Here is a 27,414-nt window from a genome sequence, read left to right as displayed (position 1 = left end):
CAACACGTGGAGCCACGTGCCACTACGCTCGCTCGGACCGCGATGGGCTGCCTCGGGATTGCGGTGGTGGTGTACGCGTACGCGGCACAGGCCGACGATGAACTGTCGGTGAACGAGGGAGAAACACTGTATCTAGAAGAGCTCATTGACGATGCGTGGTACCGCGCGCGGCGCCGTGCGGTGGATGCGTCGGGAAACGTGCTCCCGGCGGCCGACGAGGCAGGACTCGTGCCGGCCAACTACGTGGAAAGCAGCGCACCGCTCAAGCAGGTCGTTGCCGCGTACGACTATGCGGCACAGAACGAGGACGAGCTTAGCATGAACGAGGGCGAGACACTCGACGTGTACGAGGTCGACGACCAGTGGCTCTTGGCATCACTCCACGGCTCGTTCGGTCTCGTGCCGGCAAACTATGTAGAGGAGGGCGGCGCAGCGGCGCAGCAGGACGCAGGGCCGCGCGCGGAACCCGTTCCGGCACCCGCACCGCCGATCGAGGAGCCGGCCGAGGAGAGCGCACCGCCGCCGCGCGCCATGCCGCCGCCGTTTGCGCCGGTGGCTCCCGCGGCGCCGCCTGCACCGGTTGCTCCGCCTGCACCAGCCGCTCCGCCTGCACCGGCTGCTCCACCTGCACCGGTGGCGCCGGCTGCGCCGGCTGCTCCGCCCGGACCGGCTGCGCCGCCTGCGCCGGCGGCCCCCATTCCCCCTCCTTCTGCCTTCCTTCCCCCGCCGTCGCGCGCACGCGCAGACGAAGACGAGACGGACGGAACAGAGACCAGCGCAACTGCCGACGTGCCTGCAGCATGGACCGCGCCGCGTGCGTCGGCCGCGCCAGACGAAATGAAGATGTGGTCGGTAACGGTACGTCGCTCTACTTACCCAGGAACTCGACAAGAAAAAGAAGCGCAAGGGCAAGGGCACGCTCGGTATCGGCAACTGCGCACTGTTTTTTGCGACCGAGACGAATGGCGCATCGGTCCCTCAGATTGATATCAGCAACGTGCTGCACTCGTCGACCGACGGCAAGTACCTGACGCTCGAACTGTCTGGCGCAGCGAACGTCGAGGGTGACCTGCTCCAGTTCCACGTCGGCTCCAAGAGCGCCGGAGACGCCATCCAGTCCAAGATTGAGGCGAGCAAGAAGGCCGCGTCGCGCGGCAGTGCGCCGACGCCGACGCCTGCGCCTGCGCCTGCGCCTGCACCGTCGCCGGCCGTGACGGCGGGTCCCAAGAGCAAGTCCTCGGCGCCGCTCGAGCAAGAAATGGTCGTTGTGCTCTACGACTTTGAGGCGCAAGGCGACGATGAGCTGAGCGTTTCGGAGCACGACCAGCTTGCGCTCATCGAGAAGGAAAACGACGAGTGGTGGAAACTGCAGAACGCCGCGGGCGTCGTCGGTGTCGTGCCTGCGGCTTATGTCGAGATCCTCGACAGTGTGCGTGACATGCCGCAGGAGCCCGCAGCGCCGCGCTCGCAGACGTCGATCGTGAGCTCGACGAGCAAAGGCTCGTCGCGCCGCGGCAGCACCCCGAAAAAGGTCGGCTTCGAAGGCGGCGCCGCACCTGCGGCCAAGAAGCCGACGCGCACGCGCACCTGGATCGATGCGACCGGCAAGTTCAAGGTCGATGCCGAGCTCGTGGACGTGCGCAACGAGCATGTGCGCCTGCACAAGACGAACGGCTCGATGATCGAGGTCCCCTTCGCCAAGATGTCGGACGTCGACCTGGCCTACCTCGAAAAAGTTACTGGCCGCCGCCTCGTCATGGCGCCGTCGGACGTGGTGTCGCGCCCGCGTGCCGAGCCGCGCCAAGAACGGAGCCGCGCGCCGCGCGATCCGCGGTCTGTTGCGCCGCCGCGCGATCCACGGGCTGTTGCACCGCCTCGCGACCAGCGCAACCGGCGGTCGTCGCAGGTGCCGTCGCGCAACATTGACTGGTTCGAGTTTTTCCTCGAGGCCGGCGTCGATGTGGACAACTGCACACGGTACGCGACCTTGTTTGAGCGCGACCAGATCGACGAGGCGATCCTCGAAGAAGTCGACGCCAATATGCTGCGCAGCATCGGTCTGCGCGAGGGCGACATTATCCGTGTGCGCCGCCTGATTGACAAGCGCAACGGGCGCACACCGACGAACCGGACGCCGGCGCGCACCGCGTCGCCGCCCCGTTCGCGCGAGGACGAGCAGCGCCGCATTCGCGAGGACGAAGAGCTTGCACGTAAGCTCCAAGCGCAAGAGATTGCCGCGCAGCGCCGGGCGAGTGGCGCGGCGACGCGCGCCGAGCGCGTGCCGACAGAGAGAAAGGCGGACAAGCCGAGCCCTGTGCCGGAGCGCAGCCCCGCGCCGGAGCGCAGTCCGCTCCCGGACCGCACGCCCGAGAGCAAGAACGGGGTCGACGCGGAGACGATCGCTGCCGCTGTCGAGCTCCTGCGCGAGCGCGAGCGCAAGGAAAAGGAGGCAGACGAAAAGGACAAGCCCAAGGACAAGCCCAAGGAGGATGAAAAGAAGCCTCTCGACCCCGAGTCGGCGCTCTTTGACAAGCTCGCGGGCATGAAACCGGCGCCAAAGCCGACCATGACTGCAGCGGGCGCCAAGGCGCCGTTTGCGCCGGTGCCTGCGAACCAGGGCCTACTGCAGCCGCTCATCCCCTTGCAGGGCACGGGCCAGATCGTGCCGACCGGCACCGGGTGGCCTGCGTCGATGCAAGGCCAAATGACGGGCTACCCCATGATGCCAATGTCGACCGGCTATCCCCAGAGCCCCTTTGCAGGCGGCCAGATGCCGCAGATGCCGCAGATGACCGGCATGCAGGTCCCGCAGCCGCAAGCCCCGCAGCCGCAGCAGCCGGCGCTTGGTGCAGCGACGGCAGAGACGACGCAGTCCAACGACAAGTACAGCGCCGCGAATGTCTTCCAGCAGATGAAGACGGGTGCCTTTTCGCGCGATAACGACTCGATGCCGCAGAGCAGCGGAAAGTACGACGCACTGCGTGCACAGCCTACAGGGTTTGCTTCTGGTGGTATCGTGAGCGATGCGCCGCAGCAGCCGCAGATGGACGCGTCGCCGTTCGCTGGCGGATTCATGCCGCAGCAAATGACGGGCATGCCGATGGCGCCTACAGGGATGTATGGCCATCCGACAGGCGGCTACATGATGCCGCCGCAAGGGTACTATGGGCAATAGGGGTGCTAGCAATGTATATAGTGCCTGACGAGGATGAACCAAAAATAGGGGCACGCCGCCGCAGCGCCCCACGCTGGCCGGCGCCCCCCCCCTCACTTCCCCAAAAAAGTGGAGCAAAAAAGGCAAGTGACCCTAACCAGGCTCGAACTGGCGGCTTTGGAGTAACACTGAGGTATTAGCTCCACACTCTAACCAACTGAGTTATAGGGTCGTATTGCTGATGATCAGTGGACTGCGGGGCTACATAATGGCCCGACCCGCGCTAATTCCACGCATCCGCCCCGCCCCTTCTCATCGTCCGCCCGTGCGCAGCGACGCGCGTGGCCTTTGGGACGATGGCGAGCGAGGAAGGGAACTTGACATAGTACGTCGCATTACTCACGCAGTCTCAAGCAGCAGTGGCAAGAGTCGCTGCAGCATGCCGTCGACGAACTATGTGCGCTGCACACCGACACATCCATGGCCAAACAATGGCGTGCGATGCCGACCAACCGCGAAAGCGGGCGGGCTGCGCCGCCGCAAGACGCGGGCGACGTGTCGGTATCGAGTGCACTGAACGATGTACCTGCCCCGACACAGACGCCGACTCCGCACGGCGGCGACGATCCCGTCGCATTTGCCGTGATGCGCAAACGCCTCGGCGGCACCGACGTGTACCGGGCGTCGTGGGAGCACGCATGCCGCGAGGCGCTGCCGATGGAGGCGTTCGAGGCGGTGCTGCAGAATGCACAGCGCACGCCGCACTGGCTCCCGGTCGTCGAGGGGGCAGACGTGATCGAGGTCCTCGGTCCCCACACGCAGGTGCAAAAGACGCGCTTCCGCCTCGGCTGGCCGACGAGCGCGCGCGATGCGATCCTGCTTACCTATATTGCTGCAGACAGTGATGCGCTGGTGTACGTCGCGACGTCGGTGCCGCGCACGCACGATGCGCCGTCGTACCTGCGCCCGGCGCCGCCGTACGTTCGCGCACACGTCCACCTCTCGGCGCTGTTTGTGCGCCGCACGTCGCCGACGCGCCTCGCGCTGACCGCGTACTGGTCGTGGGACCTGCATGGAGCGCTGCTCGGCATCCGCAGCAATGCCATGGTCGCCTACTTTCCCCGGATGCTGCCGAGCCTTGTCGCGTACGTCGAACAGGAGCGCCAGGTGCCCTACCTGGCGAGCTACGGCGCAGGAGTTGAGGTGACCGCTTCCTTGTCCGGTGACGAGGTGCCGCTCGAACTCTCCTACACGGTCCTCGACGAGGACGAGGACGGGCCGAGCCACGGCATCCCCTTTGGCCCAGACGGCCTCGCGCCGCCGCGATCGATCGCGATTGGCCTGCCGATGCGCGGCGGCTGGGCACTGCATGTCAACGCCAAGGCCGCACGCAACAGCAGCGCCCAGTGGCGCGCCAAACTCGCCGTGTCTGCGCCGTATTATACCCTGATTTTGGAGCATGATCCAATCGAGAACGCCGAATCGTTTATTCGTGTACACATCGAGGTACGGCGTGCACCGTCTGGCGTCCAGGTCAACGACGAAGACGTCGCCGAGGTGCCGAGCGTGCCGCTGCCGAGCCGCCCGCCGCTGCTCGACCGCCTCGTGTCGGCGCATGCAATGTCGCCTGCGTCGCGCTTGAGCGATAGCCCCGACGTGCGTCTGCCCCGTTCGACGTCTTCTGGAACGCTGTCGAGCACGGTGCCTTCGCTGCAGCTTACGCCGCTCGCGTCGCTCGTGCGGCGCAACTACATCTACTTTACCTCGCTCCTGCAAGAGCCCGAGGCAAAGTGGACGCGCGTGTCGGACCTGCGTGGCGTGACCGTGACGCAACTCGACTCGATCGACCCTACGCTCGTGGTGTACCGCGCAGAGGCGACGTTTGTCGGCCTCTCCGTGTGGGACTTTTTCTCGACGCTGAGCCACCCCGAGCTCGCGGCGCAGTGGGACAAGACGTCCGGGCGCGCGGTGCTGCTGCGTGACATGGGCGGCCAGAGCGTCGTGTGGCATATGCACACGCAGGGCTCGTGGACGACGACGGCGCGCGACGCGGTCCTCGTGCAGACCGCGTACAAGTCGCCGAACTCGATCCACCTCTTTGCGTTCTCGACGGACGACACGGACGCCTTCCCGTGGCTCCCGCCGTCCGACCCCTCGTCGATCCGGACGCAGGTCGATCTGCGTGGCTGGAGCATCGAGGCGCTGTCGCCCACCACAGTCCACGTCACGCTCATGGAGCAGAGCGATCCGCGTGGCTGGGTCAGTAAGACGGCCGTGCCTGCGCAGATGATTGCGTCGATGGCCGGCGTCGGCGAGTACACGATTCGCAACGGCGGCCCACCGATCGTGACGCGCTTCCTGCACGCACGGGCATGTACGTGGCGCTACGACCACGAGCAGGCGACGTACACGCTCGAGTACGCCGCGGCCCCCGACGAGATCCTCGACGAAGCGGACGACACGATCGAGTGCGAGATCCGCTGCAGTATGGAGTCCTGGGCGCCGAATCTCGACGTTGCCGTGACGCCGCCGCCGCGCAACGTCGCGTGCCTGCGTCGCCACAAGCTGTCGCTCGGCGGCGGTGGCCTCTGGATGACGATCGAGCACAGCACCGCGGCGCTCGCCAACGAGCGCGTGGTCGTGACCGTGCGCAAAGGGCCGGCCCAGTCCAAGGAGCGCAATGTCGTGCTGCTCAACGGCACGCGCGCGCGCGTCGATTCCGACGACCTCGACCCCGCACAGGTCAAGGAGCTCGCGCGCCGGAAGCGCACCAAGCCGCAGCGCGTTCCCCTCGATTTTCACCCCCGCGCTGCGCCGGACGTGGCCGAGGCGGAGGAGACAGAAGACGCGGAGGAGGCCGAGGCACCGCAGCCCGCGCCGGCGCCGGCGCCTGCGGCGCAGCATCCGATGCAATCCGCGCTCGACGCACTGTTCCTTCTGCGCCGCATCAACTCGGAGCGCCATCCGGACCCTGCTGGCGTGCCGGCCGGCTGGGCGCTCGTCTCGGAGCGCAACGGCCTGTACATTCGGCGCAAGCTCCTTGAAAGCCTGTCGCCAACTGTGGCCGTGCAGCGCGCGGACAAGATTGTCGAGGGCATCGCGGCCGAGGAGCTCTTGCACCTTGTCTCGAACCTGGGGTGCCGTGCGCTCTGGGACGAGCGCATGGGCAATGCAACCACACTGGCTAGCTACGGCAGCGGCGCGACGGCAACGAGCTGGGTGGCGCAGGGTTCCTTCCCCTTCCGCCCGCGGCAGTTTGTCGTCAGCTCGCTCACGGCCTATGGTAGCCAGGTGGCGCCACTCACCCCGTCCGGGCTCATGTCGCCGACCACGTCGCGGCAGCCGGTCTACTTCCACGCGTCTGCATCGTGCGACATGCCCGACGTAGACCCGGCCAAGCTTAATCCGCAGCAGCTGCCGCTTGGGCGCGTGCTGATTGACGGCTGGATCTTTGAGACGCTCGATCCGTACAGCTCCGCCTCGTATGCGATTCCCAGCACACGCGCGACGCACGTCGTGGCGATCGACTATGGCGGCGCGATGCCCGCCTCGATCAATGCGCTGTGGAACGCGGCGCTGCCCCGTGCCGTGCTGCAGCTCGAGCACTTTTTGCAGACGCGCGGCCCTACGCCGTCGCTGCGCTCGCCGCCGGCTTGGATGCACGTCGTGGGTGACGGCCACGACGACGACCGCACGCTCGTCTGGACGCTGCAGCGGCCCCAGCGCCCGGTGTCGCTCCTGACGAGCGACTTTGCTGCCAAGGAGCGTACGATGCGAGTCGTCGTCCTCCTGCCGCGGCAGGATCTCTTGGCGGTGCCCGCGTCGCCGCCGACGCTCAGCCTGCAGTCGACCCCGACGTCGCCCATCCAGCGCGCTGCGAGCCGCAACTCGCACAAGCCGCGCGACGCGACCGAGATCAGCGTCGTGGACGTGCAGATCGAGCTACAGCACTATCCCCAGGGCTATGCCCTCGACGTCGCATGGGCCGAAGCCGAGCCGGCCTCGGACGAGACGCTCTCGGACACGTTTGACCTGTCGATCGAGCCAAAGACACCGCCGAACGATGCGTGCCCGCTCCAGGTCAAGGTGCTCGACCGCCCGCCGTCGGCGCTTCAGGCGGCGACACGCAACGCGGTCGACCGCTCGCACAAGCACCTCGTGCGTGTCGAGCTGCCGGGCGTGCAAAAGGACTCGGCGTGGTACACGCAGCTGCAGGCGCGCGGCGTCGCCGTGCGCGTGACGGCCACGCCGCTCGCGGCCGCCGCCAAGGCCCAGGGTACCGAGACCGGCCAGGTGCCGGTGACGTGCAACGGCAAGGTAGCCGAGATTGTTTATGGCGACGAGTCGGTGCGCAGCCTCGAGGAGACGGCGCTAGTCGACCAGCTGGAGCGCATTGCGCGCCCGGGGCCTGTGCCGTCGACACCGCGCGAGATGCCGCGCGGGTGGGAGCGCAGCGTCGACGCCAACGTCCTCGCGCAGCCGCTCGCCCGTGCGCACGGCTTGCAGAAAGATGCGCCGCCGAAGGAAGAACCGAAGCCTGCGTTGGCGCCGGCCGCGCCTGCGCCCGATGCACAGGCCGAGGCACCGTCGCCTGCGCCTGCGCCCATGTTTGGCCTCTTGCGGCCGTCGAGTCGCTCGCACAGCGCGTCGCGCTTCAACACGACACTGTCGAGCATGACGCAGCTCGTATCGCTTGGTGCCAAGGATGAAGAGCATGCGCAGCTGCCTGGCACTTTGCAGGACGAGCCTGAGGCGGCGCCGCGCGTGAGCATGCGCGGCAAGCCGCGCTACCGCCTGTCGACGTTGGTCCTCGTCTCGATCGTCTCGTTCCTGCTCGGCTCGCTTGTGCGCTCGCTCATCCAGCCGGCGGACTATATTCTTGTCCCCCCCACCGGCATAACTGAGGCGCCCCCCGCGCGTCCCGGTGGCCTGTCCGAGACGCGCAGCATGCTCGACATGGCCGCGCGCGAGATTGACTCGTTGGTCCGTGCAGCGCGTCAGCTGCATGTCTTTACCGGCCAGGCGGTTGATGGCGCGGCGCGTGGCGACCACCCCGTACTGGATACTCCCCCCGCACCTGCTGAGAACCTGGTACGCTGGCGCGAGGTGCGTCGCTTTTTCGACGTGCGCCTCCCCGGCCACTGGGACGTGGTCCTGGCGCTGGTCCGGCGGTAGTGGAGGGATGACAAATCCGTAGACAAATTTTTTGCATTCCCCGCCATGCAGTCGGACGACGTGATCTGGTCGGTGATCGGCCACCAGTTCTGCTCGTACAAGATCAAGTCGACGACGCATTCGACATTCTGCCGCAATGAATACAACCTGACCGGTCTGTGCAACCGGCAGTCGTGCCCCCTTGCGAACTCGCGCTACGCGACGATCCGCGAGAAAGAGGGTGTGGTCTATTTGTATATCAAGACGCCGGAGCGTGCGCACTCGCCGCGGAGGCAGTGGGAGCGTGTGAAACTCTCGAACCGGTATGGCACTGCTCTTGAGCAGATCGACAAGGAGCTCATCTACTGGCCGAATTTTATTGTGCACAAGGCCAAGCAGCGTCTGACCAAGATTACGCAGTACCTGATCAAGATGCGCAAGATTAAGTTGAAAGAGGAGGAACAGTACGTCGCACTACTAACCCAGACCCGAGCTCGTCGGTATCAAGAAAAAGACGGAGCGCCGCGAAGCGACGCGCGAAGTCAAGGCCCTGCGCGCCGCCAAGCTCGAAAAGTCGATCGAAAAAGAGCTGCTCGACCGTCTCAAGCGCGGCGCATACGGCGACGCGCCGCTCAATGTCAACGAAGATGTCTGGAACGCAGTCCTCGAAAATGCCCAGGCGCGCGTCCCGAACGAGAACGGCGAGGACGTTGCGCTCGAGGAGGAGCTCACGGACGAAGAGGAGGAGGAAGACATCGAGGAAATGGACCGCAACATGCGCGATATGGACGAAGACGACTATGGCCAGCGCGAGTTTGTCAGCGACGACGAAGAGTCCGACGACGACGACGACCTCGAGGATATGTACAGCTCCGAGGCGGACAGCGACGAGGAGTCCGAGGAGGACTCGGAGGACGAAAAGCCCAAGGGCGGCAAGCGCAAGGCGCCGCGCCGCGACCCCAAGCCATTCAAGCGCCCGGATGCCCGCGACAAGCGCGGCCGGCCCAAGCTCGAGGTCGAGTACGAGCAGGAGACCGAGCCGCTCACGGCCGAGCAGGTGGCCAACTGGTAGCCGTAGCAGCGTGTTTGCCACGTGGTACCTTAGTCAAGCTGCTGTGGAGGTTCACCGGCGAGGAAGCCTGGCGCAGTGGACCGTGTGCGGCATGCACAAGACCGTTGACGCGCTGCAGCGCAGCAGCCGATCCCGGTCGGGATCGGCTTCGACAACCAATAGCCGGGGGTCGAAGCGCAAGCGGCAGGCTAGCGCGCCGGATACCGAGTCGGGTTGGTGCTCTGCATCGTCAGTCGACGAGGCGCTGGAAGAGGCCAACTGGTACAACACCACCTCGGGCGACCAGGACTCGAGCGCACAGGAAGAAAATACGCCAAAGCGCCGAGCACGGGAGTCGCCGATGCAGGGGCGGGGGAACAGCCACTACTATGGACGCTGGATGTCGCTCCGTGCACGGTCTCAGCCAGCACGGCCCGTGCATGCAACACCCCTGCGCACATGGCGCCAGCGCGCGCGCATCGAGGCACTGGAAGCGTCGCCAGATGCGAGTCTTGACTCGATGGACGACGAAATCCGGCCGAACGAGCCACGCAAGCCGCTGGGGCGGGCGGCGCCGACACTCGGCGCGCCGGGAGGATTTGCTCCTGCCGCCTCGCCACGGCCCAAGGAAACCACATTTACACGATCGCCACGATCACACCGCTTGCGGCGGTACGAGAGCCCGGGAAAGGGGCTGTCTCAGGTCACACCACGGCCCCCACGCCCCGTGCGCCGCCGGCAGCGGTACACGGGTCTCGAGCGCCATTTTCGTGGCGTAGGCCTCGCGCCGTCTCCACAAAAGCCTACGGAAGAGAGCGGGATGAGCGATGCGGATGTGTGGGATGACGCGTCGGATTCCTCGTCGCTCAGCGACGTCGAGTCGGTGTCCACTTCGCTCTCGGAAGAGAGCGACGAGGAGCCGTCCGCGCTCGGCACCGCCCTACCCGGGCAGCCACGGAGAATGCGTACACGCTCCTTGTCCAAGTGGGACATGGGCGTGGCCGAGTCGACCGAGCCGCCGCGGCCAGAGCCACAGGCCGGCAACGAAATCTTTACGCAGCATGCGCTCCTGCGCCGGCGCCGGCCATCGCTCTTGGCCTTGTGCCAAGCGCGCGGAATTGACGTGCCGAGCGAGGCGACCAAGGCGACGTGTGTCGACTCGTTGCTCGCCTCACAGGTCTCGACGCAGGTGGCGGTTACTGACGCGGTGCGCACCGATATGCCGCCGCCGCCCAAGGCGATTCCCGAGCCGCAGCCCGCGCCAGAGCCACCTGCAGGCGATGAAGAGCTTAATGGACTGGACCTAGAGCGCCTCGAGCTCCTAGACCGCGAAATACCTCCGGAAAAGCTCGAGAAGCTCGAAAAGATTGGCTCGGGCGCGTTTAAAGACGTCTATGTCGGCAAGTACCACATCTCTCGCACGCGGACGTCCAAGGTCGCCATCTCTGACCTGCGGAATCAGCTCACGGACATGGATATCAAGGAGCTGACATTTTTGCGCGACCTGCGTCACGAAAACATTGTGCGTTTTATTGGCGTAAGCATTCCCGCCGATCTGCGGCCTGTGCCGTGCATGATCGTGAGCGAGCTCTGCTCGAACGGCGACATGTTTGACTATATCCGGAATACGCCGCCTCCGCCCGACGCGGACCTCTTTCAAATGCTGCTCGAGATCGCGCGGGGCTTGGAGTATCTGCACACGCGGACGCCCATGATTATCCACCGCGACTGCAAGTCGACCAACGTCCTGATCACCAAGGACCGCGTGGCCAAAATCAGCGACTTTGGCTTTGCGCGTGTCAAGCGCTCGACGCGTGCCATGGTCCGCTCGATCGTCGGCACGGTCAACTGGCAGGCGGTGGAGCTCTGGGTTCCGAAACCCAACTACAACGAAAAGGTGGACGTATGGAGTGCAGCGATGACGTTCTGGGAAGCACTCCAGTGGCACCAGCCCGAGAAACGCTATCCGTTTCAAGGGATGAACGAGCACCAAATCTATTTCAACGTCGGCCAAAAGGGGCAGCGGTACGTTTCGAGACTCACCCAGACCATTTATTGGCACGATGCGCCGCCGCTTTGGCGACGAAATTGTGGATTTGCTCGACCGTATGTGGGCGCAGCTTCCTCGCGATCGACCGACTATGACCCAGGTCTGCGAGGAGCTCGAGCGATGCATCGCGATGAAACGCGCAGCACTCGCTGCCCCTTAGCTTGTATTTTAGTTCTACGCTGGCTTGTGATTGGCCTGTGGAGGCCGTGCGTGTTGGCGAGCACGTACCACCTCGGATTTAAGCGAGTTGGTTCTAGTTTCCCCTCCATCCCCTTGCCATGACTTCGCAACAGCTTGCTACCGAATTCCTCAGTTCGATCACGAACCGCCGCACGATCTACCATCTGTCGAAGAAGCAGATCCTTCCTGATCCGCAGCTCATCCAACTCATCCAGCAGGCTGTGCGTGAGGCTCCTTCCTCGTTCAACGTGCAGAGCAGCCGCGTGGTGGTCCTGCTTGGCAAACAGCACGACAACTACTGGGGTCACATTGTTCCCGAGGCGCTGCGTGTGACCAAGGGCGACAAAGCCGTCGAGGCCTCCAAGGGAAAGCTCGCGGGCTTTGCGGCGGGCACTGGCACTATCCTCTTTTTCGAGGACGAAAACCTGATCAAGGGCCAGCAAGAGGCGTTCCCTGCGTATGCCACCGGCTTCCCTGTGTGGTCGAGCCATGCGTCGGGCATGGCGCAGATCTATACCTGGTCGCTCCTCGAGGCTGAGGGCTATGGTGCGAACCTGCAGCACTACGGCAACCTCACCGGCGAGACGCTGAAGAAGGTGTACAGCCTGCCCGAGTCGTACCAGCTCCAGAGTGAGATGGTGTTTGGCTACCCCGAGACGCCCGCGGGCGAAAAGGCGTACATGGACGATGACGAGCGCGTGCAGGTGTTCAAGTAGACACTAGAATCCACGGACTTTGTTACTCCTGCCTAACTGCATGTTTCCGGAGTATGGCGTGTTCCGTGAGGATTATCGCCGTGCGCCGTGCGGCCATCGACTGCGCGCACGCCTTCCTCACTCCCGCGGGGCTGTTTCGCAAGAACTTCGAATTCCGTCCAGGCATCCGAGCGTGGGCCTAATAGGCCCAACACGGAGATAATTTGTATTCCTCGAGAGCCAATCATACCCGCAGGTCGACGACTATTTAATATCCACATACGCCCGTCATCTTCCCACCACTGTCACCATGGCCAGCACTTCTACTTCCAAGAGCTTCCTCCAAGCTATCCAGAACCGCCGCACGATTTACCACCTGTCTGACAAGCAGATTCTTCCTGATGAGAAGATCCTGAAGCTTGTCCAGCAGGCCGTGCGCGAGGCGCCGTCCTCGTTCAACGTGCAGAGCAGCCGTGTGGTCATCCTCCTCGGCGAGCAGCACAAGAAGTACTGGCTCGAGATTGTTCCCGAGGCGCTGCATGCCGCCAAGGGCGAGAAAGCCGTCCAGGGCTCCAAGGACAAGCGCGAGGGCTTCGCTGCGGGCTACGGCACGATCCTCTTCTTTGAGGACGAGAACCTGATCAAGGGCCAGCAGGAGGCGTTCCCTTCGTACGCTCCCAACTTCCCTATCTGGTCGATGCACGCTTCGGGTATGGCGCAGATCTACACCTGGACGCTCCTTGAGGCCGAGGGCTACGGCGCGAACCTGCAGCACTACGGCAACCTCACCGGCGAGACGCTGAAGAAGGTGTACAACCTGCCCGAATCGTACCAGCTCCAGAGTGAGATGGTGTTTGGCTACCCCGAGACGCCCGCGGGCGAGAAGGCTTACCACCCCGACCACGAGCGCGTGATTGCTTACGGAAAGAGCGCGTAATGTACTTGAATAGCCGAACTATGAATTGCATACCATGCTAGTCCATAAGATACACAGAATGCGCGAGTGCGAGTGTGCAGTCCACAGCACGCCATTCTCTCGGAGAGCCAAGGCGCTCGGGCGATCCTGACTGGCCCGGGATAATTAAAACACGCGTCAAAACATGCCGAGACTGCCTGTTAGGGCATGTCACGCTCGGCGATAATTTTTCCCGCTGGGGATGATCCCCCCGCGCAAGTCCCCGCTCGCAAGACATAAATACCCGCAGTTTCTGACCGCACCTCAGAGACCATGGCGACGAAGCAAGCAGCCAAGATTTTCAGCGAGGTGGCCGCGAACCGCCGCTCGATATACGCGCTGTCGAACAAACCCATCCTGCCTGACCAACAGGTGGTGAAGCTCGTGCAGACCGCGCTGCGTGAGGCTCCCTCGGCCTTTAATGTGCAGAGCAGCCGTGCCGCTGTGCTGTTCGGCAAAGACCACAGCGCCTACTGGAACAAGATTGTGCCCGACGCGCTGCTGAAGGTTGCTGGCCAAAAGGCTGTGGATGCTTCCAAGCCGAAGCTGGATGGCTTTTCCAAGGGCTACGGAACCATCCTCTTTTTCGAAGAGAACAAGCTGATCAAGGGTCAGCAGGAGTCGCTTCCTGCCTACGCGTCCTCTTTCCCAATCTGGTCGCTGCACGCTTCGGGCATGGCGCAGGTCTACACTTGGGCGCTCCTCGAGGCCGAGGGCTACGGCGCGAACCTGCAGCACTACGGCAACATCACCGGCGAGACGCTCAAGGAGAAGTACAACATGCCAGAGTCGTATCAGATCCAGAGCGAGATGGTGTTCGGCTTCCCTGAGCAGCCTGCTGGTGCCAAGACCTCGTTGCCTGATGCGGAACGCGTTGTTTCGTTTGGCGCAAACTAAGGTGCATAGGCAGGTTCAAGAATTTATCGTACATTACGGGGGATATGTATAGACAATAGTATGCCCGGAACAGCCCGTGAAAGGCATGCGTCGCGCTCTTAGCGAATTAGCGAGATGTCAAAAACGCCGAGTGCGGGGGGTGGTGTGAGAAGGCCGTGAGCGGCTGGGATACCCTGGTCCTCGGCTGCCGCAGCGTTTTTCGGGGAATCTCCACATTGAGATGTTCGCCGTCAAAGCGGGCGCGGATGGCAGTCATGATGGCATCTGAGCCAAAAGTGATGCGCCGTTCAAAGTGGTCGCTCTCGTCATTGCCCCAGCGGCTGGCAATGATATGAAGCGTGCGCCGATTAAAGCCTTTCGTCGCCAAGGTGATACCATCGAGCGAAAAGCCGGGCACATGCAATGAGAGCGTGTATTGCTGCTCTGTAGTCACCATAGAAACGCGTGTATCTTGCCGAATCTGGCGTTCCATTGCACGAGACTGGTTCGTGTCTTGTTGCTGAGGCGATTGACACCGTTTGAAGCCCGTGTCAATCTTGGGCAGATTCGCACAAAACGCTTCACACAGGGAACGCTGAGGCTTGGGCTCGCTCAGTGCTGAGCGAGCCGTCGGAATAACTGAAGTTGTTAGCGCTTCACCTGTGCTGAAGGAGCCGAGCGAGTCGGCGCGGCCACCGTCCTGTTCCAACTGGGCTACGCCTTGATCCGGTTCGGTCCTCGGTGAGGTGTACTCCGAGGTATCCAGGGAGGCTTCCGAGCGCTGGGGGGACATAAGAGGCGAGGGATCCCGTCGCGAACTGGTCGGCCAGTATTCGCGTTCTTCCTCGGCAGTGTCGTTAGAAAGGTACATTGTGTTTGGCCCCTTTGTTGAGCCTGAACGCGGTCCCGATACTGCTTCCTGCTTTGAATCCGCATGGTCAAAAGCAGAGACGCCGGTGATGGACCGCGGCCGCATCGGATGGACGTATACATCCACCGACGGCGACGATTTGAATGCGTGCACTTGAGGCCGTTGGCCTGCGTTTTTCGATGCAGTTTCAAGCTGTTGCGCATTCGGAAGACGCTGCTTTGCGTTGGAAATGGTCACCGCGGTGATCGAGCTGCGGCGGACAAAAAGGTCAGCGCGCCGCCCAAACAGCAGCCCTTGGTACTCGTCGTCTTCGACATCGTCCACATGCTCGCCTGATGGGTCGTCAGAAGGTCCAAGATACATGTCATGCGAGTCGCCACCGTCGGAGCATGGCGAGTTCATGTTCAAAAAACTGCGCCAGCTCTGCAGAGACGATTGGGTATCATCATGCGAGTCGCGATTTCGCCCCGCATCGCCAGGCGGTAGCAATGACCGCCAGGAGTCACAGGATGCATCGCGTTGCTGAGAGCCATTGTCCTGGTTAGGATCGGTGAGTTTCGCGAGTGCCGATATGCGAGCGTTGATTCTGTCGGGTTCAGCACTGCGGTGTTTCTCGGTGATGTGGGTGTCATTTTCGGTATGAGGGGGACAAAGGAAGGGGCCTTCCGGTACAGGCCCGGAATGCGACACCATTCCGGCGCAGTAAGAGCCCTCAGATCAGCGCGTACACAGCCGTTAGGCCCGGAGCAAAAGAGTAAGACGATTGTCCGTGCTGTTCCGTCAACCCGATTTCAGAACTGCCACAGAGGGCATAGCCTCGCACCTCGGCCGAGAAATTCTGCGTCGGTCAACACGCGTCGTGCAGGACGCAGTGTCCACGTGCAGTGGGAATGGATCCAACCAGAGGTATGGTACAGGCTATAGAAAGGGGCCGTTCTACTTGCTGGTTTCAAGAGGCGCCCCAGTGAATGCGGTAGGCATGGGTCCGCTCGGTGGCCCGAGTACATAGTTAGGATGCATTTGCACCAAGGAGGCGTAATAGTGTTGCATGACCGGGGTGGTCACCTGTCGGTCAGTGCGAGGAGACCTACCATTAACCGCCAATCGATAATATTAAGGAACTCTTTCTCCAGCAGGTTCAATTCGGCGAGTGAAATACCTCCCACGCGGGCATAGTGCACTGGGTAAGCCCCAAAAGTACGCACTGTTGGTACTGAACGAATCGCACAATGCCTTGCTAGCGCAGACCACGGCCGCACAAACGAAACGATGCACCGTCAGGCTGCAAATTGTAAATCCGCTCAGCCGTTCGCAGACCCGATCGATATAAACCAAAATAATCAGCATGCACGGCTTATCCAGGGTTGTGTATTTGGCCATACGGCGCAAATAGGCGGCAATGCTAATACCCGGCGTGGCACGCGAGTGGAATCGCGTGAGGTCAGTAGGATGGAGCGGAATACCATCATTGTGCGACATGAGCTGGGCAAGCATGTCGGCTGCGTAAGGGGCGGCGACCTACCAATGAGCGTAAACAAATCTTCGGGATCCGCATCAAAGAATCTCCCTGGAAGTTCCCGTTGAGGGGCTGTAGTATTGGAGTGATCCCCGCTGTGCGAGTGCGAGTGTGTACTACTCGGCGCCTGCGTGGTCGGGGAGTCGGCGGACTCGTGTGAGCGCGAGCCATCGCTGCTGTGCTGAGACAAGACTGCAGATGGCGACCATTTCTGGTAGGTTGTGCTTTGGGACACTGTTTGGTCCGCGTTTCGTTGCGGCTCTTGCGCCGCTTCGGGGCTCATATCGAGCTTATTGGTCGAGGGGTGTACGCCTGCTCCAATTCCACCGCGTTAGATCGAAACAAAGTTCAAGTACGTTGTAGTACTGCGCCCCATCGCACACGCGCACTTTTCAAATAAAAACCCACACACGTCGGCCGTGGCGTGCCTCGATCCACAGGATCGTACGAGGGCCAAAAGTTGAGACACGATCCCCGTCAGCTTCCCGCTGGTCACGTGCTCGTGCTTGGACCAACAGCGAGTCTTGGGGCCACGATGGAGATCGCCCAGCCGCACTCGCAGGTGCTGGAGGAGAAGCTACAACGTGTTCTCGGTACCAATGCACAACTCAAGGCGGATCTGGAGCGTAACACGGATCCCGTATCGAAGGCGAGCCAGCGGTAGGTTATTTGGCTGACGCAGCCTGATCCACTACGCGACGACCACCACCGAGCCGCTGCTGGGCGTGAGCGTTGGTTCTACCAGCGAGGCACGCGAGGCGCCGAAATCGCCGGGGTGCTGCATCGTGATGTGATGTGGTATCTCTATGGCCTACCCCATGAGCTTGCTGACGTCCTCAGGCGGGTACTTGGTCTGCGCAAAAGTCATGAGCCGCTTGAGGCTTTGGATATACTTGCGGCTCACCTCATCGTTGAGCACTTACGTTAGATGTACACTAGTAATGACATACCATGAGCAACGTTGGTTGTATACAACTTTTCTTGTCCGGAACGCTCGTGGATACTGCGGTCAGATAAGCCACGCACCCTACGGCCGTCACACCGATCGGCCACGGCGCATTGCCGATGGACAGCTGCAGATACGAGTCGTTTGCCATGCGGTACTCGCGCTGCTGCATATAGTGCACGATCTCGGCGATACGCATGAGCACATCGGGTGCGACTTGCTGGGTCAGTCGGTCGACGTACACGGCGGCGCAGACCTTTAAACAGGGGCTTGAGGTACTCTCCGGTCTGGACGTGGGTCGCGCTGACCATGCGCCCTTGGGTGCTATGCCGTACATCCTCTGTGGTCAGGAAAAAAAGAAAAAAAAAACGTACCGGGACGCTTGTCAAGCGTCTCGCCCCACTCGTTGTAGAGCCCTTTGAGGGTATAGTAGATAATGGGGTAGACGCGCGCAGTGTCAGTGCGAATCAGCTCGAGGTCCAACAGAGAGTCCATGCCGATTCCTTCGCGCATATGAGGCGCCGGCTTCGACGTGCCCTCATCCTTTGCCTTTCCCTGAACCTTTTCGCGGGTCAGGTCGCTTTCAGCGCCCTGCAACGCCTTGACAAAGTCGTTGCGGCCGTGCGGATCGCCGCTGTGCACTTCGATGAGCTCTAGCGCACGCAGGCGCAGGCGGCGCTCCTTGTCTGTTTCGGCAAAAAGTCGGATCGGCTCACCCTTTTGGCGCAAACGCAACACGGCCTCGTCATTAGAGATGGAAAAACCCTCTTTGGCTTCTGGCGCCTTGTCCTTCGCCGGAGCGGGCGGAGGTGTCGGCGCGCGTACAGGCTGCGGTTCCGGCGCCGTCTCGGGCGCCGGGGCCTCTTTTCGAACCAAGTCGCCGCGGCGCACGTACTTGGCCGCTGGATCGCTCGGCGTCTCGGCCTGGCGCTTGCGCGCTTGGATCTGCGCCTTGAGCGCGTCCATCGTCCTCCACTCGGAGCCACGCGGCGCGAAGCGGCGCCGGTTTCTTTCGGCCGAACCCTCCTCGGCAGCGGGCCCATCCGGCGCCAGCCTATTACACCGCAGGGTTCGCTTTGTACGCAAACGAGACAGCATGCCCGAGAGTATCACGCTGAAGACGGCCGAGTTCGACTCGCGTTTCCCCAACCAGGTACGTTGGTGGTGATGAGTAGCTGACCGACAGAACCAGACCCGCCACTGGTACGTTCACTGACCTTTTCGCCCGCAGGACTAACACTCGACGCAGCTGGCAGAAGTACGTTCGGAAGCAACTGACTCAGCTACGCGGACTACTACCGGTGCATCAACAAGAAGGGTGAGGACTACGAGCCTTGCAAGCTCTTTTTCAACAACTACAACTCGCTGTGCCCCAACGAATGGGTAGGTTTTCTTGGCTCACACAGATTGCCAAGTGGAACGAGCTGCGTGAGAACGACGCGTTCCCTGCCAACCTCGAGGGTTAAGCATGCCCTGCTAAATAGCACGGCAGCGCCAAAGCAATGGGCGTCACCACTCCGGGAAACGCTATTCTCTATGTAGCTCAGGCTGCGCACGCCCACGCATGCGCCGTATCGACGAGCGCGGCGAGCTGTGCAGTACGAGCAAGTGTGTCGGCCCACTGGACGCTCTGGGGATCAGTACATAGGAGCGTGCGTGCTTCGCCGCCGTTCAGCGGCACGACGTGCGCCTCAACCTCGTAGCCGCTGGCCTGGTCAGCAGTCGTGCGCAGCGCAAGGTTGGCCATGGCTCCGTGCGTCGGCACGGCAAATGTCATGCGCAGCACTGAGCGCCCGGGTGCCGGCGCGGCCTCGAGGTCGACCGTGACGGGGATGGCGCACGATGATGATGCCGCGTTGGAAAGCAGCTCGCCGAAGCGCGCATAGTCGCGCAGCAGCGCAAGCGCATCGTACAGCTGCGCGAGACAGGCAAACGGCAGGCTCGAAATCGCGCGCGTTTCCTGCGCAAACTCGTCGGTAGCCGACGCGCGGAATGCGCCGCGCGCCGCGCCGAGGAAGCGTGCGAGGTACGTCTCGCCGGCCCGGTCGGCCGGCGCACTGGCCCATGGGCGCCCCGATAAGCCGCAGGCGTGGCACACACCTTGGGCGACGCGCTGCGGCACCAGCACGGGGGGATTAAGCAGCGCGACGTACGTGACCGGGCGCTGAACCGGCTTTTCACTCCCGCTCGGCGTCCAGAGCGGCGCAACAGCCAGGACAGGACCGCTGCTTTGTACGCCTTTTTCGATCGCTGCGACGAGCTCAGGGGGAGTATGCGCCGGCGCGCGTGCATTCGCGGCACCGGACGGAACGGCGCTCGGTGCAATGCGCACCGTCGCCGTGTACGCTCCGCGGCTCGCCAGTACGGGCGAGGCATAGTGGAGCGTGAGGTAGGGTGAAACGACATGGTGCCACGCAATGCCTTGCGCACAGCGCACGAGTGTCGCAGCAGTGTCAGGATGCGTATCCGCGAGCATCGCCAGTGCATCGCTGTGCAGGCCGCTTACACCGAGCCTCGCAGCCTGTGCGAGGCACAATTGCTCGGCCGCTGTGCCGAGCTCGTCGAGCTGCGCAAAAAGGTCGACAGGCCGCTTCGGCTCTGTATGCAGACTTGCACAGAGCTCGTCAATGTACGCAAGCGTCGCGAGGTGCGCGACGAACCCTTGCCAGAGCCGCAGCGCATCGGTATACTGCGTAGGCTGTGCTGCCTCGGCAGGACACGCGCGGAACACCGCGCGGTCGACCGGCACGCCAAATAGCACATTGGTAAGCTGCTGAAGGACGTTTTGCATCATGCGCGGCAGGCGCGAGTCGGATGCGCCCTCGCTGTGCGCATGGCCATCGGCGTGTGCGTACGAGAGCTTGAGCTCGACGTGCGGCACGAGCGCTCCGCTCTGAAGGCCAAGCTCAATGTCTAGCACAATAATGCGGCCGCCACTAGTAAAGGTATGCGTGCGCTCGGTCCCCTCGTCGACGCGCTCCTGGAAACACTCGAGCTGCAGTTCAGTGGCCGCGGGCGAAATAGCTGCACAGAGCCCGTCGAGCAGCCCGAGTGCGGCGGCGCGGTCAGCACACGCGTCGCCCCGTAGCGCGCCTTTATACAGGCTTTCTGGAAGGGTATGCACCGCGCCCGGGCGCGCCGCGAGCGCGGTCGACTGCTGGATGCCCATCGAGGCGCCCACGAGCTCGATGGCCTGTGCGCCAAGCTCGTGCACGCTCGCCGGCCCATTTTCACTTGCCGGCATGGCCTGCACACTCTCGCGCATCGCCCGCACTGACGCGCCGAGCACGTCCATCGCGTCGGACCACGACTCGGGCGACAGGGGGGCCTGCGCACGTTCTTGCGCTTTTTCGACGGGGTACAGCCCCAGGTGGCGCGCTGTCGGCTGCGACAGAGTATGCGCCTCGGAATCTGTGCTGCCTATACTTGAGCGCAGTGCGCCCAGCTGCGCACGCAGCTGCGCCACGAGCTCGTACGCAGACGCCGGCGCACCTGCCCCCTCCCCAGGAGGCATCTCGGCTCGGGGTTAAGAAAGCCACGTGGGTTGATCCGTGCCCTGGCTAATAGGTACGATGAGTGGCCAAGGTACGCCGGATCGGTCGGGCGCCTCGGCGAATACTAGCGTTGCAGACGTTGTGTCTGCCGCGCTGAATGACGCCCCGAAGAAAAAGAGACAGGTAGGTATCCATGCTAACGCAAGCGCGTGCATTATTCGTGTGCCGAGTGTCACAGACGGAAACACAAGGTACGCCTACTTTCTTACACAGTGTGACCGCAAAATTCCGTGCCAGCCATGCGTTGAGCGGGGCTTGGGTGAGCTATGTCATCCCTATGGCGAGGGTGACCAATTTGGAAACCTGCACGAGCGCGTGCGCCGCTTAGAAGTGCTTGTTCAAGGCCTGGCCTCGGACCATAAAAATCTGGAGTTGAAGCTCGCCAAGGTGGACTATAGCGACGGCGAGCGGGACAGGAGTGTGTCGCCCGACCGCGATGCTACTTCAATGAAGCCCATGCCATTTGCGCGGAGCGCACGCGACCCTGCGGCGATGTACGGTATGGAGCGTGGCGAGCTGGTCCGCCTCGAGGAGCGGGGAGCCGGTGAAGACGCAAAGCCGCCGGCCGCGACCTCGCTGTCGAACGACGGCACGAGCTGGTTTGGCGAGCTGGCGCTGCCTTCCATGTCGCAGCGTGCTGTATGTGCCGAAGTGGACGGAGAGTGTCTCGAGGTCCAGAGCTCGATTCCCCGGTCGCCTGCCTCGGCGCGCATCGCGACGCTGATTGCCGAGGGTGGCGCTGCGCCGAATGTCGTCCAAGTACTGATGGACCTCATCCCGCCGAAAGAGAAGTGCGACAAGCTCGTCGCGAACTTCTTCCGAGAGCTCAACGATATTGTGGTGCCGGTGCATGAGCAGACCTTCCGGCTGGTATACGACGAGCTGATGAACTTCCGGTTTGGCGATCCCAGCACGCAGAACCAAGGGGATGGAGCACGTCATATTCCGTTCCTTGCGTCGCTCTTCATGTTCCTCGCCCACGCGAGTCTCATGCTTCCCACGTCCGAGTGCACCGACAAAGAGGCTGTGGACCAGGCGCTGCACTTTTTCCACGCAGGACGCCAGTGCATCGAGGTGGGCTCGTTTATCCGTGGCGATCACATTGATTTGGTGGCTGCGAACCTGCTGGCGAGCAAGTTTTGTATCATGTTCCGCCGCACGTCCAAGGTGTGGATGTACATTGGCGCTGCAGTGCGTGGCGCACAGAGCATGGGCCTGCACCGCGACGGAGGCAAGCTCGGTCTGGATGCCGTCACGACCGAGCGCCGGCGGCGGCTCTGGTCCGTGCTCTACCACTGGGACAAGGTGATTTCGATTCTGGTCAGCCGCCCGTCTGCCATCTTTGATGCGCACTGCGACACGCTTCCCCCGTCGGATGTACCACTCGAGCAGCTGGATGCGACCAAGCCGGCGCAGCCGCCGACCGGCCTCGAGCAGGGTCCGCTCCCGACTTCGTTCCTGTTTATCGCCGTCCGCCACGAGCTGGGGCGCCTGATGGGCAAGATTAGCGAAATGTACCAAGACCTGCGCCACCCCGTGCGCCACGACGACGTGATGCGTATGGACGCACAGCTGAGTGATCTCATTACAAAGCTCCCTCCGATCTATCGCCTTGCGACGCAGCCCGGCGCGGATCACAGCAAGGACGAGAAGTCGCCGGTGGTGCACTTCCACCGCTACCTAATTAACGTCGAGCTGAACTTTGCACGCATTACGTTGCACCGGCCCTATGTGCTGCGCACCAACTCCAAATACTCGCGCTCGCGCGAGATTGCGTTTGACACCGCACGGAACGACCGCTACGTCCGCGATGAATTCGACAAGGTCGTGCCGCCGGACACACGTGCGCGGTGCTACCAGCTGGGCGGGCTCTATCGCCTGTTTAACACGGTGCTCATGTACGGCATCATGCTTCTCCTGGAGCGCGATCCCAAAGAGCGCGAGGCAAACAAGGCGTTCCTGGAGCAATTTATCGAGCAGAACAAGATGCGCACGGACCTGTGCAGTCGCCGCGAGATCAAGATTGTGCAAATGTTCCTTTCCAGGGCGGAAGAGCACAATCGTGATGCGGCCAAGCGCCGGGCCCAGCGAGCCAGTGCCAGGGCCCAGGCACAGGCGTCGCAGGACAACTCGGTGGCCAACTCGACGCCGGAGCGCTCCCAGAGCTGGGACGATCTCGAATCTGCCCAAACCTTTCTCACTAACCTGGGCAGTTTCAACGGCGCATCGCTGGAGACTGGCGCTGCTCAGCCTCCAATGCAGACAAACGACGCGTACTTCCCGCCGACGACGGGCGCCGAGATGAACCTAAACCTCTTACAGCCGGGCAGCGACCTGATGTCTGACCTGGACCCGAGCAGTGCTGCTGCGACGTTCGACCAGCGCTTGGCAATGTACGATACAGACTTCCTTATGCAACCCAACGTGTGGCAGGGCGGGTTCTCCTATCCGTCCGGGACGACGCCGGGGTACATGCCGACGGACCCCGCATCCCTCTTTCCGATGATGCAGAGCAGCTCGAGCTTCGACTCGGCGTATGTGCCAATGCCACCACAAGGGTTCTCATCGAATGGCATGACCCAGCCGAACATGATGCCGTGGGAGGGAATGATGGGTACACCAAAGACAGATACGCCGTAGTGAACAGGAATGGATTGGATGAATTGGTCTATGGCTAGTCCTCGTCGTTGAATGGATTATGGACATATTCTTCGTCGTCGTCGGCATCAAGCGCACTTGGCGCTTGGTCGGCAGGCGCGGCGGCGGACGAGACTGGGGTCTTGGCACTCGTGTCGGTGCTCTTGGTCGTCTCGGGCTTGGTGTCCGCGTCGGTCTCTTTTGACTCGACCTTGTCGTCCGTCTTGGCGTCCTCTTTAAACGTGGACTTCGCTTCGTTTTCCTTGCCATTGCCGGTCTTGGCCGCCTTGGAAATGCCGCCCTTGGCTTTCTTGCCGTCAGCCGCCTTGGTCTCCGGCACCTTGGCCTTCTTGTCGCTGGCCTCCTTGGCCGCCTTGGCCTCGGTGCCTTCCTCCTTGGCCCCGCTCGCCTTGCCCTCGGCATGATCTTCCGTAGTCTTGCTATCCTTGGTTTGTTCTGGTGGTGTGGCCTCCTTTGCTTTCGAGTCCTGTACACTCGTGTCCTTTTCCGTGTCCTCCGCAGTGTCACGCTTACTGTTCACCCCCTCGGCCTGCTCCTTGATCTGCTTCTCGGCATCGGCCTTGGCCTTGTCCGCCTTGGACACGCCGCCGCTCGGATCGTCGTCCTCGCGGCCGACGTCTGCCCAGGTCGACAGCTTGGCATTCGCCGAGTTGTGGCTTATGCCCGTGGCCGGCGCCTGCTTAGCGTACCGCTGCCCCCAAAGCGGCCCTTTTTGCGCAGGCTTGCTTGGGCGCGGTACGTCCTTGCTCGGCACCGCCGGCGGCTCGCTCGCAAGGCGGTCCAGCTCGCCGTCGCGCACCGGCTCCGGGTCCTGGTCGTACCGGTGGCCGAGTGTGTGGTGATTCGCTTCCCAGTCGTGGCGGGCGCCGTCGTGCATCATATTCTCGCGCCGCAAGCGGAACGGGCTATCTTGCGGCAGGTTGCGCATCGCCTGCTCGGCCTTTTGGCGCAGGTTCATAAAGGTCGAGCTCATCTTGGCAATGCCATCTGGGTGAGTCGTGCCACGTACTTTCGGTAAAACGCGTCAAGTCCGCCTGGAGCTTTTTCCCGTCGGCAATGAGCTCGTCTTGGAAACTATCGCCATAAACAGGTGCGCCGTTTGTGCCATGTCCATGCGGGGGAACATAGGCAGGATCGCGGGGCCGGTACTGCCCTGTCCAGTGCGGAGCCGGCTGTTGCGGCGCCTGCCCTGCAGGCTGGCGCTCGCCGCGCGGCCGCACAACACGGGGACTATAGCGCAGCTGCGACGGGTCCCAAGTCTGCTGCCGTGCAGGCCAGGCATGCGCGACCGGAAACGGGCCCTGGCCCTCCATGGCGAGCTGCTGCGCAAAGCGCGCGTCGTTCTGGACCGCCTGCTCATCGGCACTGGGCTTGTACTCGGGGTCGCTCACCTGGAGCACCGCCGGCATTGCGGACTCGACATTGCCGCGATGCTTGGCGAGGATGTCTGCCAAGACATGCTTGTCCGTATCGGGAAACATGCTCTGTAGCTGCTCGACCTGCGATGCGTACTGCTCCTTTTTCTCTGCATTGGGGACCGCCGGAATCGCATCGGGTCCCGGTGCATTTCCGTGGCTCTCTTCGAGCGCGTCGCTCAAGTCGCGCAGGTCAACCAGCCGCGGATCCGTCGACATGGCCGTCAGCCCTACGTGCCTGGCCCCGCTGCTGACTAAGAACCGGCCTGTGCGTTCGCCATGCAGGTGGCTGTGGTGTACAATCTCACGGCGGGCGGCGGCGAGGCGCAGCGTGTCTTGGACACGTCTGTGCGCCCCGCGCTCGAAACGAACAATGTCCAGGCTACCTACCATGCGACCGAGGCGGAGAACGGTGCGCGGCGTGTCGGCCGCAATGTGTACGAGAGCGGGTCGGGGGCGCTGACCGTGGTCGTGCTGGGCGGCGACGGCACGGCGCACGAGCTGCTGGACGGCATGGCGGACGAGTGTGGATTTCCGCTTACTCGGTCCGTGTCGCTGGTGCTCGTACCGACCGGCACGGCGAATGCGCTGTATGCCTCGCTCTTTTCGCCGGACATGGAAAAGGACGGCTGGGAGCTGCACTCGCTGCAAGCCTTTGTGGACAAGAAGGCGCCAAGTGCTCTGACCGTGATGCAGGTCGCTGTTCCCGGCGAGCCAAAGCACTTTGCGTGTGTCGTTGCGTCGCAGGCGCTGCATGCAGCCATCTTGCGCGACTCGGAAGCGCTGCGTGCCTCGCACCCAGGCATTGAGCGATTCAAGATTGCGGCAGAGCAAAACATGACCGTCTGGAGCGACGCCGAGCTCGTCCTGTACCCCGGAAAAAGCGGCGTGCAGCTGTACGATCCCCATACCAAGTCGTTCGAGGAGCTGGCCGAGGCCGATATGGACGGCGTCGTGGTCGACGGCCCATTTGTTTATATGAACGCCATGACTGTCGATCGTCTGGAGCCGCAGTTTGTCCCGGCGCCCTTTGCGAGCGCCCACTACTCCACCGAGCTCCAGCGGGGAAGCGAACAGCTCGACGTGATTGTCGTCCGACCGCGGCGCAGCCCTGCGCTGCGGCACGACGAGATTACCCAGGGAGAGCGCGAGCAGTTTGCGAGCGGTCCGCTTGCGCAAGTCATGTTCCAAGGCATGTACAAAGACGGGGCGCACGTTGATTTTGTCTATGCCAAGGACGGGTCTGTACAGCCTAGCGGCGACGGCGCGCCGGTCGTTGAGTACTTCCGCGCAGCCGGTTACTATTGGCGCCCGGGTGCATCGGATGCCAAGGCCGGCACGACGTGCATCGACGGCACAGTGATCGACGCATCCTCGACGCATGTCACTGCGGACGGACAGTGCGGGGTATCTGTTTATCAATAAGGTTTCTTGGCCGTAATAAGGGCACATCGGACCATGCCCACGTCGCCGCCGGATGCCCATTGGCCGACGACGCTGCCGAACACACGGAGGCCACGCAGCTCGAGGCGTCCGCCGCGCCATTCGGCATCGGTTCCGAGGCGCTTGAGAAACGTAGAAAAGCCGGGAAAGACAGCGTCGGAAATGTCGGCCATGTCGACGTGCTCGAATCCTGCGTCGTGCAGCTGTTGCGCATAGGTATCAAGTGGGATAAAAGAGCCAGGCGGCGTGCCGCTTAGGGCACACGTAATGCGGTGCATAGCTCGTTTCCAAAGTGCCGGCGCATGGGTCGGCGGAGCGAGCGACGACGGCGTGCACTGCGCCGCGTTGGGGTACGGCCACGCACTGACCAGGTCGACCAACGCCAGCGTCCCGCCTGGAGCAAGGCGCGCGTATGCACTTTTGAAAAAGGCGGGGCGGCTGGGAAAGTGGTACGCACAGTCGAGTGCGAGAATCGTGTCGTACGAGGGCAGCGAGCTGCCGTTCTCGGCCATGCGTTTGCCCTCCTCCCCTTGGAGCCAGGTACTAGCATCGGCGCACCATACCGTGCCTTGGCTGCCTAGCCGATCCTGTGCACGGCGTGCATGCGCATGCATCGACGTTACGCCATGCAGTACGTCTGGCCCTCTTTCTCTTAGCACCAGCAGCGAGTCGCCTGCGCCATGTCCCACGTCGAGGATCCGTGCGCCGCTAGGTATGTGTGCTGCGTCATGCAGCCTCCGCGCGAGCGCTGCATTAGCCCATGGACGTACCCTCGCACGCATCCGAAAACTGGCGCGTCGCTCGCCAGTCCCCCATGTTGAGCCACTCTGCCCCCGGCCGCTCGTTCAGGGCCTGGTGCTGCACGGCCGCGTACGATTCCGTCATTGTGGAGGAGA

General features: G+C 62.8%; 13 protein-coding genes across 13 annotated transcripts; 9 read left to right on the top strand and 4 right to left on the bottom strand.

Moving 5' to 3' along the window:
- Positions 1–42: 42 nt before the first annotated feature.
- MJAP1_002784 (uncharacterized protein) lies at positions 43–8,329 on the top strand (the record flags this gene model as incomplete). Its single annotated transcript, XM_060266717.1, has 3 exons — positions 43–858; positions 881–3,159; positions 3,562–8,329. 3 exons carry the CDS (start codon positions 43–45, stop codon positions 8,327–8,329), a joined length of 7,863 nt encoding a protein of 2,620 aa, XP_060122700.1.
- Positions 8,330–8,374: 45 nt separating this feature from the next.
- Positions 8,375–9,380, top strand: mak16 (the record flags this gene model as incomplete). The annotated part of the gene is made up of 2 exons (XM_060266716.1): positions 8,375–8,772; positions 8,795–9,380. The coding sequence occupies 2 exons, from the start codon at positions 8,375–8,377 to the stop codon at positions 9,378–9,380; spliced, it is 984 nt and encodes a 327-aa protein (XP_060122699.1).
- A 799-nt stretch (positions 9,381–10,179) lies between these two features.
- MJAP1_002782 (non-specific serine/threonine protein kinase) lies at positions 10,180–11,569 on the top strand (the record flags this gene model as incomplete). Its single annotated transcript, XM_060266715.1, has 2 exons — positions 10,180–11,384; positions 11,407–11,569. The coding sequence occupies 2 exons, from the start codon at positions 10,180–10,182 to the stop codon at positions 11,567–11,569; spliced, it is 1,368 nt and encodes a 455-aa protein (XP_060122698.1).
- A 118-nt stretch (positions 11,570–11,687) lies between these two features.
- MJAP1_002781 (uncharacterized protein) lies at positions 11,688–12,305 on the top strand (the record flags this gene model as incomplete). Its single annotated transcript, XM_060266714.1, has 1 exon — positions 11,688–12,305. One exon carries the CDS (start codon positions 11,688–11,690, stop codon positions 12,303–12,305), a length of 618 nt encoding a protein of 205 aa, XP_060122697.1.
- Positions 12,306–12,594: 289 nt separating this feature from the next.
- MJAP1_002780 (uncharacterized protein) lies at positions 12,595–13,221 on the top strand (the record flags this gene model as incomplete). Its single annotated transcript, XM_060266713.1, has 1 exon — positions 12,595–13,221. The coding sequence occupies one exon, from the start codon at positions 12,595–12,597 to the stop codon at positions 13,219–13,221; it is 627 nt and encodes a 208-aa protein (XP_060122696.1).
- A 291-nt stretch (positions 13,222–13,512) lies between these two features.
- MJAP1_002779 (uncharacterized protein) lies at positions 13,513–14,136 on the top strand (the record flags this gene model as incomplete). Its single annotated transcript, XM_060266712.1, has 1 exon — positions 13,513–14,136. The coding sequence occupies one exon, from the start codon at positions 13,513–13,515 to the stop codon at positions 14,134–14,136; it is 624 nt and encodes a 207-aa protein (XP_060122695.1).
- Positions 14,137–17,037: 2,901 nt separating this feature from the next.
- MJAP1_002778 (uncharacterized protein) lies at positions 17,038–17,296 on the top strand (the record flags this gene model as incomplete). The annotated part of the gene is made up of 2 exons (XM_060266711.1): positions 17,038–17,162; positions 17,185–17,296. 2 exons carry the CDS (start codon positions 17,038–17,040, stop codon positions 17,294–17,296), a joined length of 237 nt encoding a protein of 78 aa, XP_060122694.1.
- A 17-nt stretch (positions 17,297–17,313) lies between these two features.
- On the bottom strand, positions 17,314–18,414 carry MJAP1_002777 (uncharacterized protein; the record flags this gene model as incomplete). Its single annotated transcript, XM_060266710.1, has 5 exons — positions 17,314–17,420; positions 17,495–17,505; positions 17,529–17,668; positions 17,691–17,764; positions 17,823–18,414. The coding sequence occupies 5 exons, from the start codon at positions 18,412–18,414 to the stop codon at positions 17,314–17,316; spliced, it is 924 nt and encodes a 307-aa protein (XP_060122693.1).
- A 130-nt stretch (positions 18,415–18,544) lies between these two features.
- COX12 (Cytochrome c oxidase subunit 6B) lies at positions 18,545–18,914 on the top strand (the record flags this gene model as incomplete). The annotated part of the gene is made up of 5 exons (XM_060266709.1): positions 18,545–18,601; positions 18,635–18,651; positions 18,698–18,706; positions 18,732–18,831; positions 18,855–18,914. 5 exons carry the CDS (start codon positions 18,545–18,547, stop codon positions 18,912–18,914), a joined length of 243 nt encoding a protein of 80 aa, XP_060122692.1.
- A 77-nt stretch (positions 18,915–18,991) lies between these two features.
- On the bottom strand, positions 18,992–20,962 carry TRM9_1 (tRNA (carboxymethyluridine(34)-5-O)-methyltransferase; the record flags this gene model as incomplete). The annotated part of the gene is made up of 1 exon (XM_060266708.1): positions 18,992–20,962. The coding sequence occupies one exon, from the start codon at positions 20,960–20,962 to the stop codon at positions 18,992–18,994; it is 1,971 nt and encodes a 656-aa protein (XP_060122691.1).
- A 496-nt stretch (positions 20,963–21,458) lies between these two features.
- On the top strand, positions 21,459–23,642 carry MJAP1_002774 (uncharacterized protein; the record flags this gene model as incomplete). Its single annotated transcript, XM_060266707.1, has 1 exon — positions 21,459–23,642. One exon carries the CDS (start codon positions 21,459–21,461, stop codon positions 23,640–23,642), a length of 2,184 nt encoding a protein of 727 aa, XP_060122690.1.
- Positions 23,643–23,676: 34 nt separating this feature from the next.
- On the bottom strand, positions 23,677–25,294 carry MJAP1_002773 (uncharacterized protein; the record flags this gene model as incomplete). Its single annotated transcript, XM_060266706.1, has 2 exons — positions 23,677–24,647; positions 24,670–25,294. The coding sequence occupies 2 exons, from the start codon at positions 25,292–25,294 to the stop codon at positions 23,677–23,679; spliced, it is 1,596 nt and encodes a 531-aa protein (XP_060122689.1).
- A 1,199-nt stretch (positions 25,295–26,493) lies between these two features.
- On the bottom strand, positions 26,494–27,403 carry MJAP1_002772 (uncharacterized protein; the record flags this gene model as incomplete). Its single annotated transcript, XM_060266705.1, has 3 exons — positions 26,494–27,061; positions 27,154–27,169; positions 27,289–27,403. The coding sequence occupies 3 exons, from the start codon at positions 27,401–27,403 to the stop codon at positions 26,494–26,496; spliced, it is 699 nt and encodes a 232-aa protein (XP_060122688.1).
- Positions 27,404–27,414: the final 11 nt, after the last annotated feature.

The sequence above is a fragment of the Malassezia japonica genome, chromosome 4 (genome assembly GCF_029542785.1).
Source record: "Malassezia japonica chromosome 4, complete sequence".
NCBI classification, from domain to species: domain Eukaryota; kingdom Fungi; phylum Basidiomycota; class Malasseziomycetes; order Malasseziales; family Malasseziaceae; genus Malassezia; species Malassezia japonica.
This window is presented reverse-complemented; position numbering and strand designations above follow the sequence as displayed.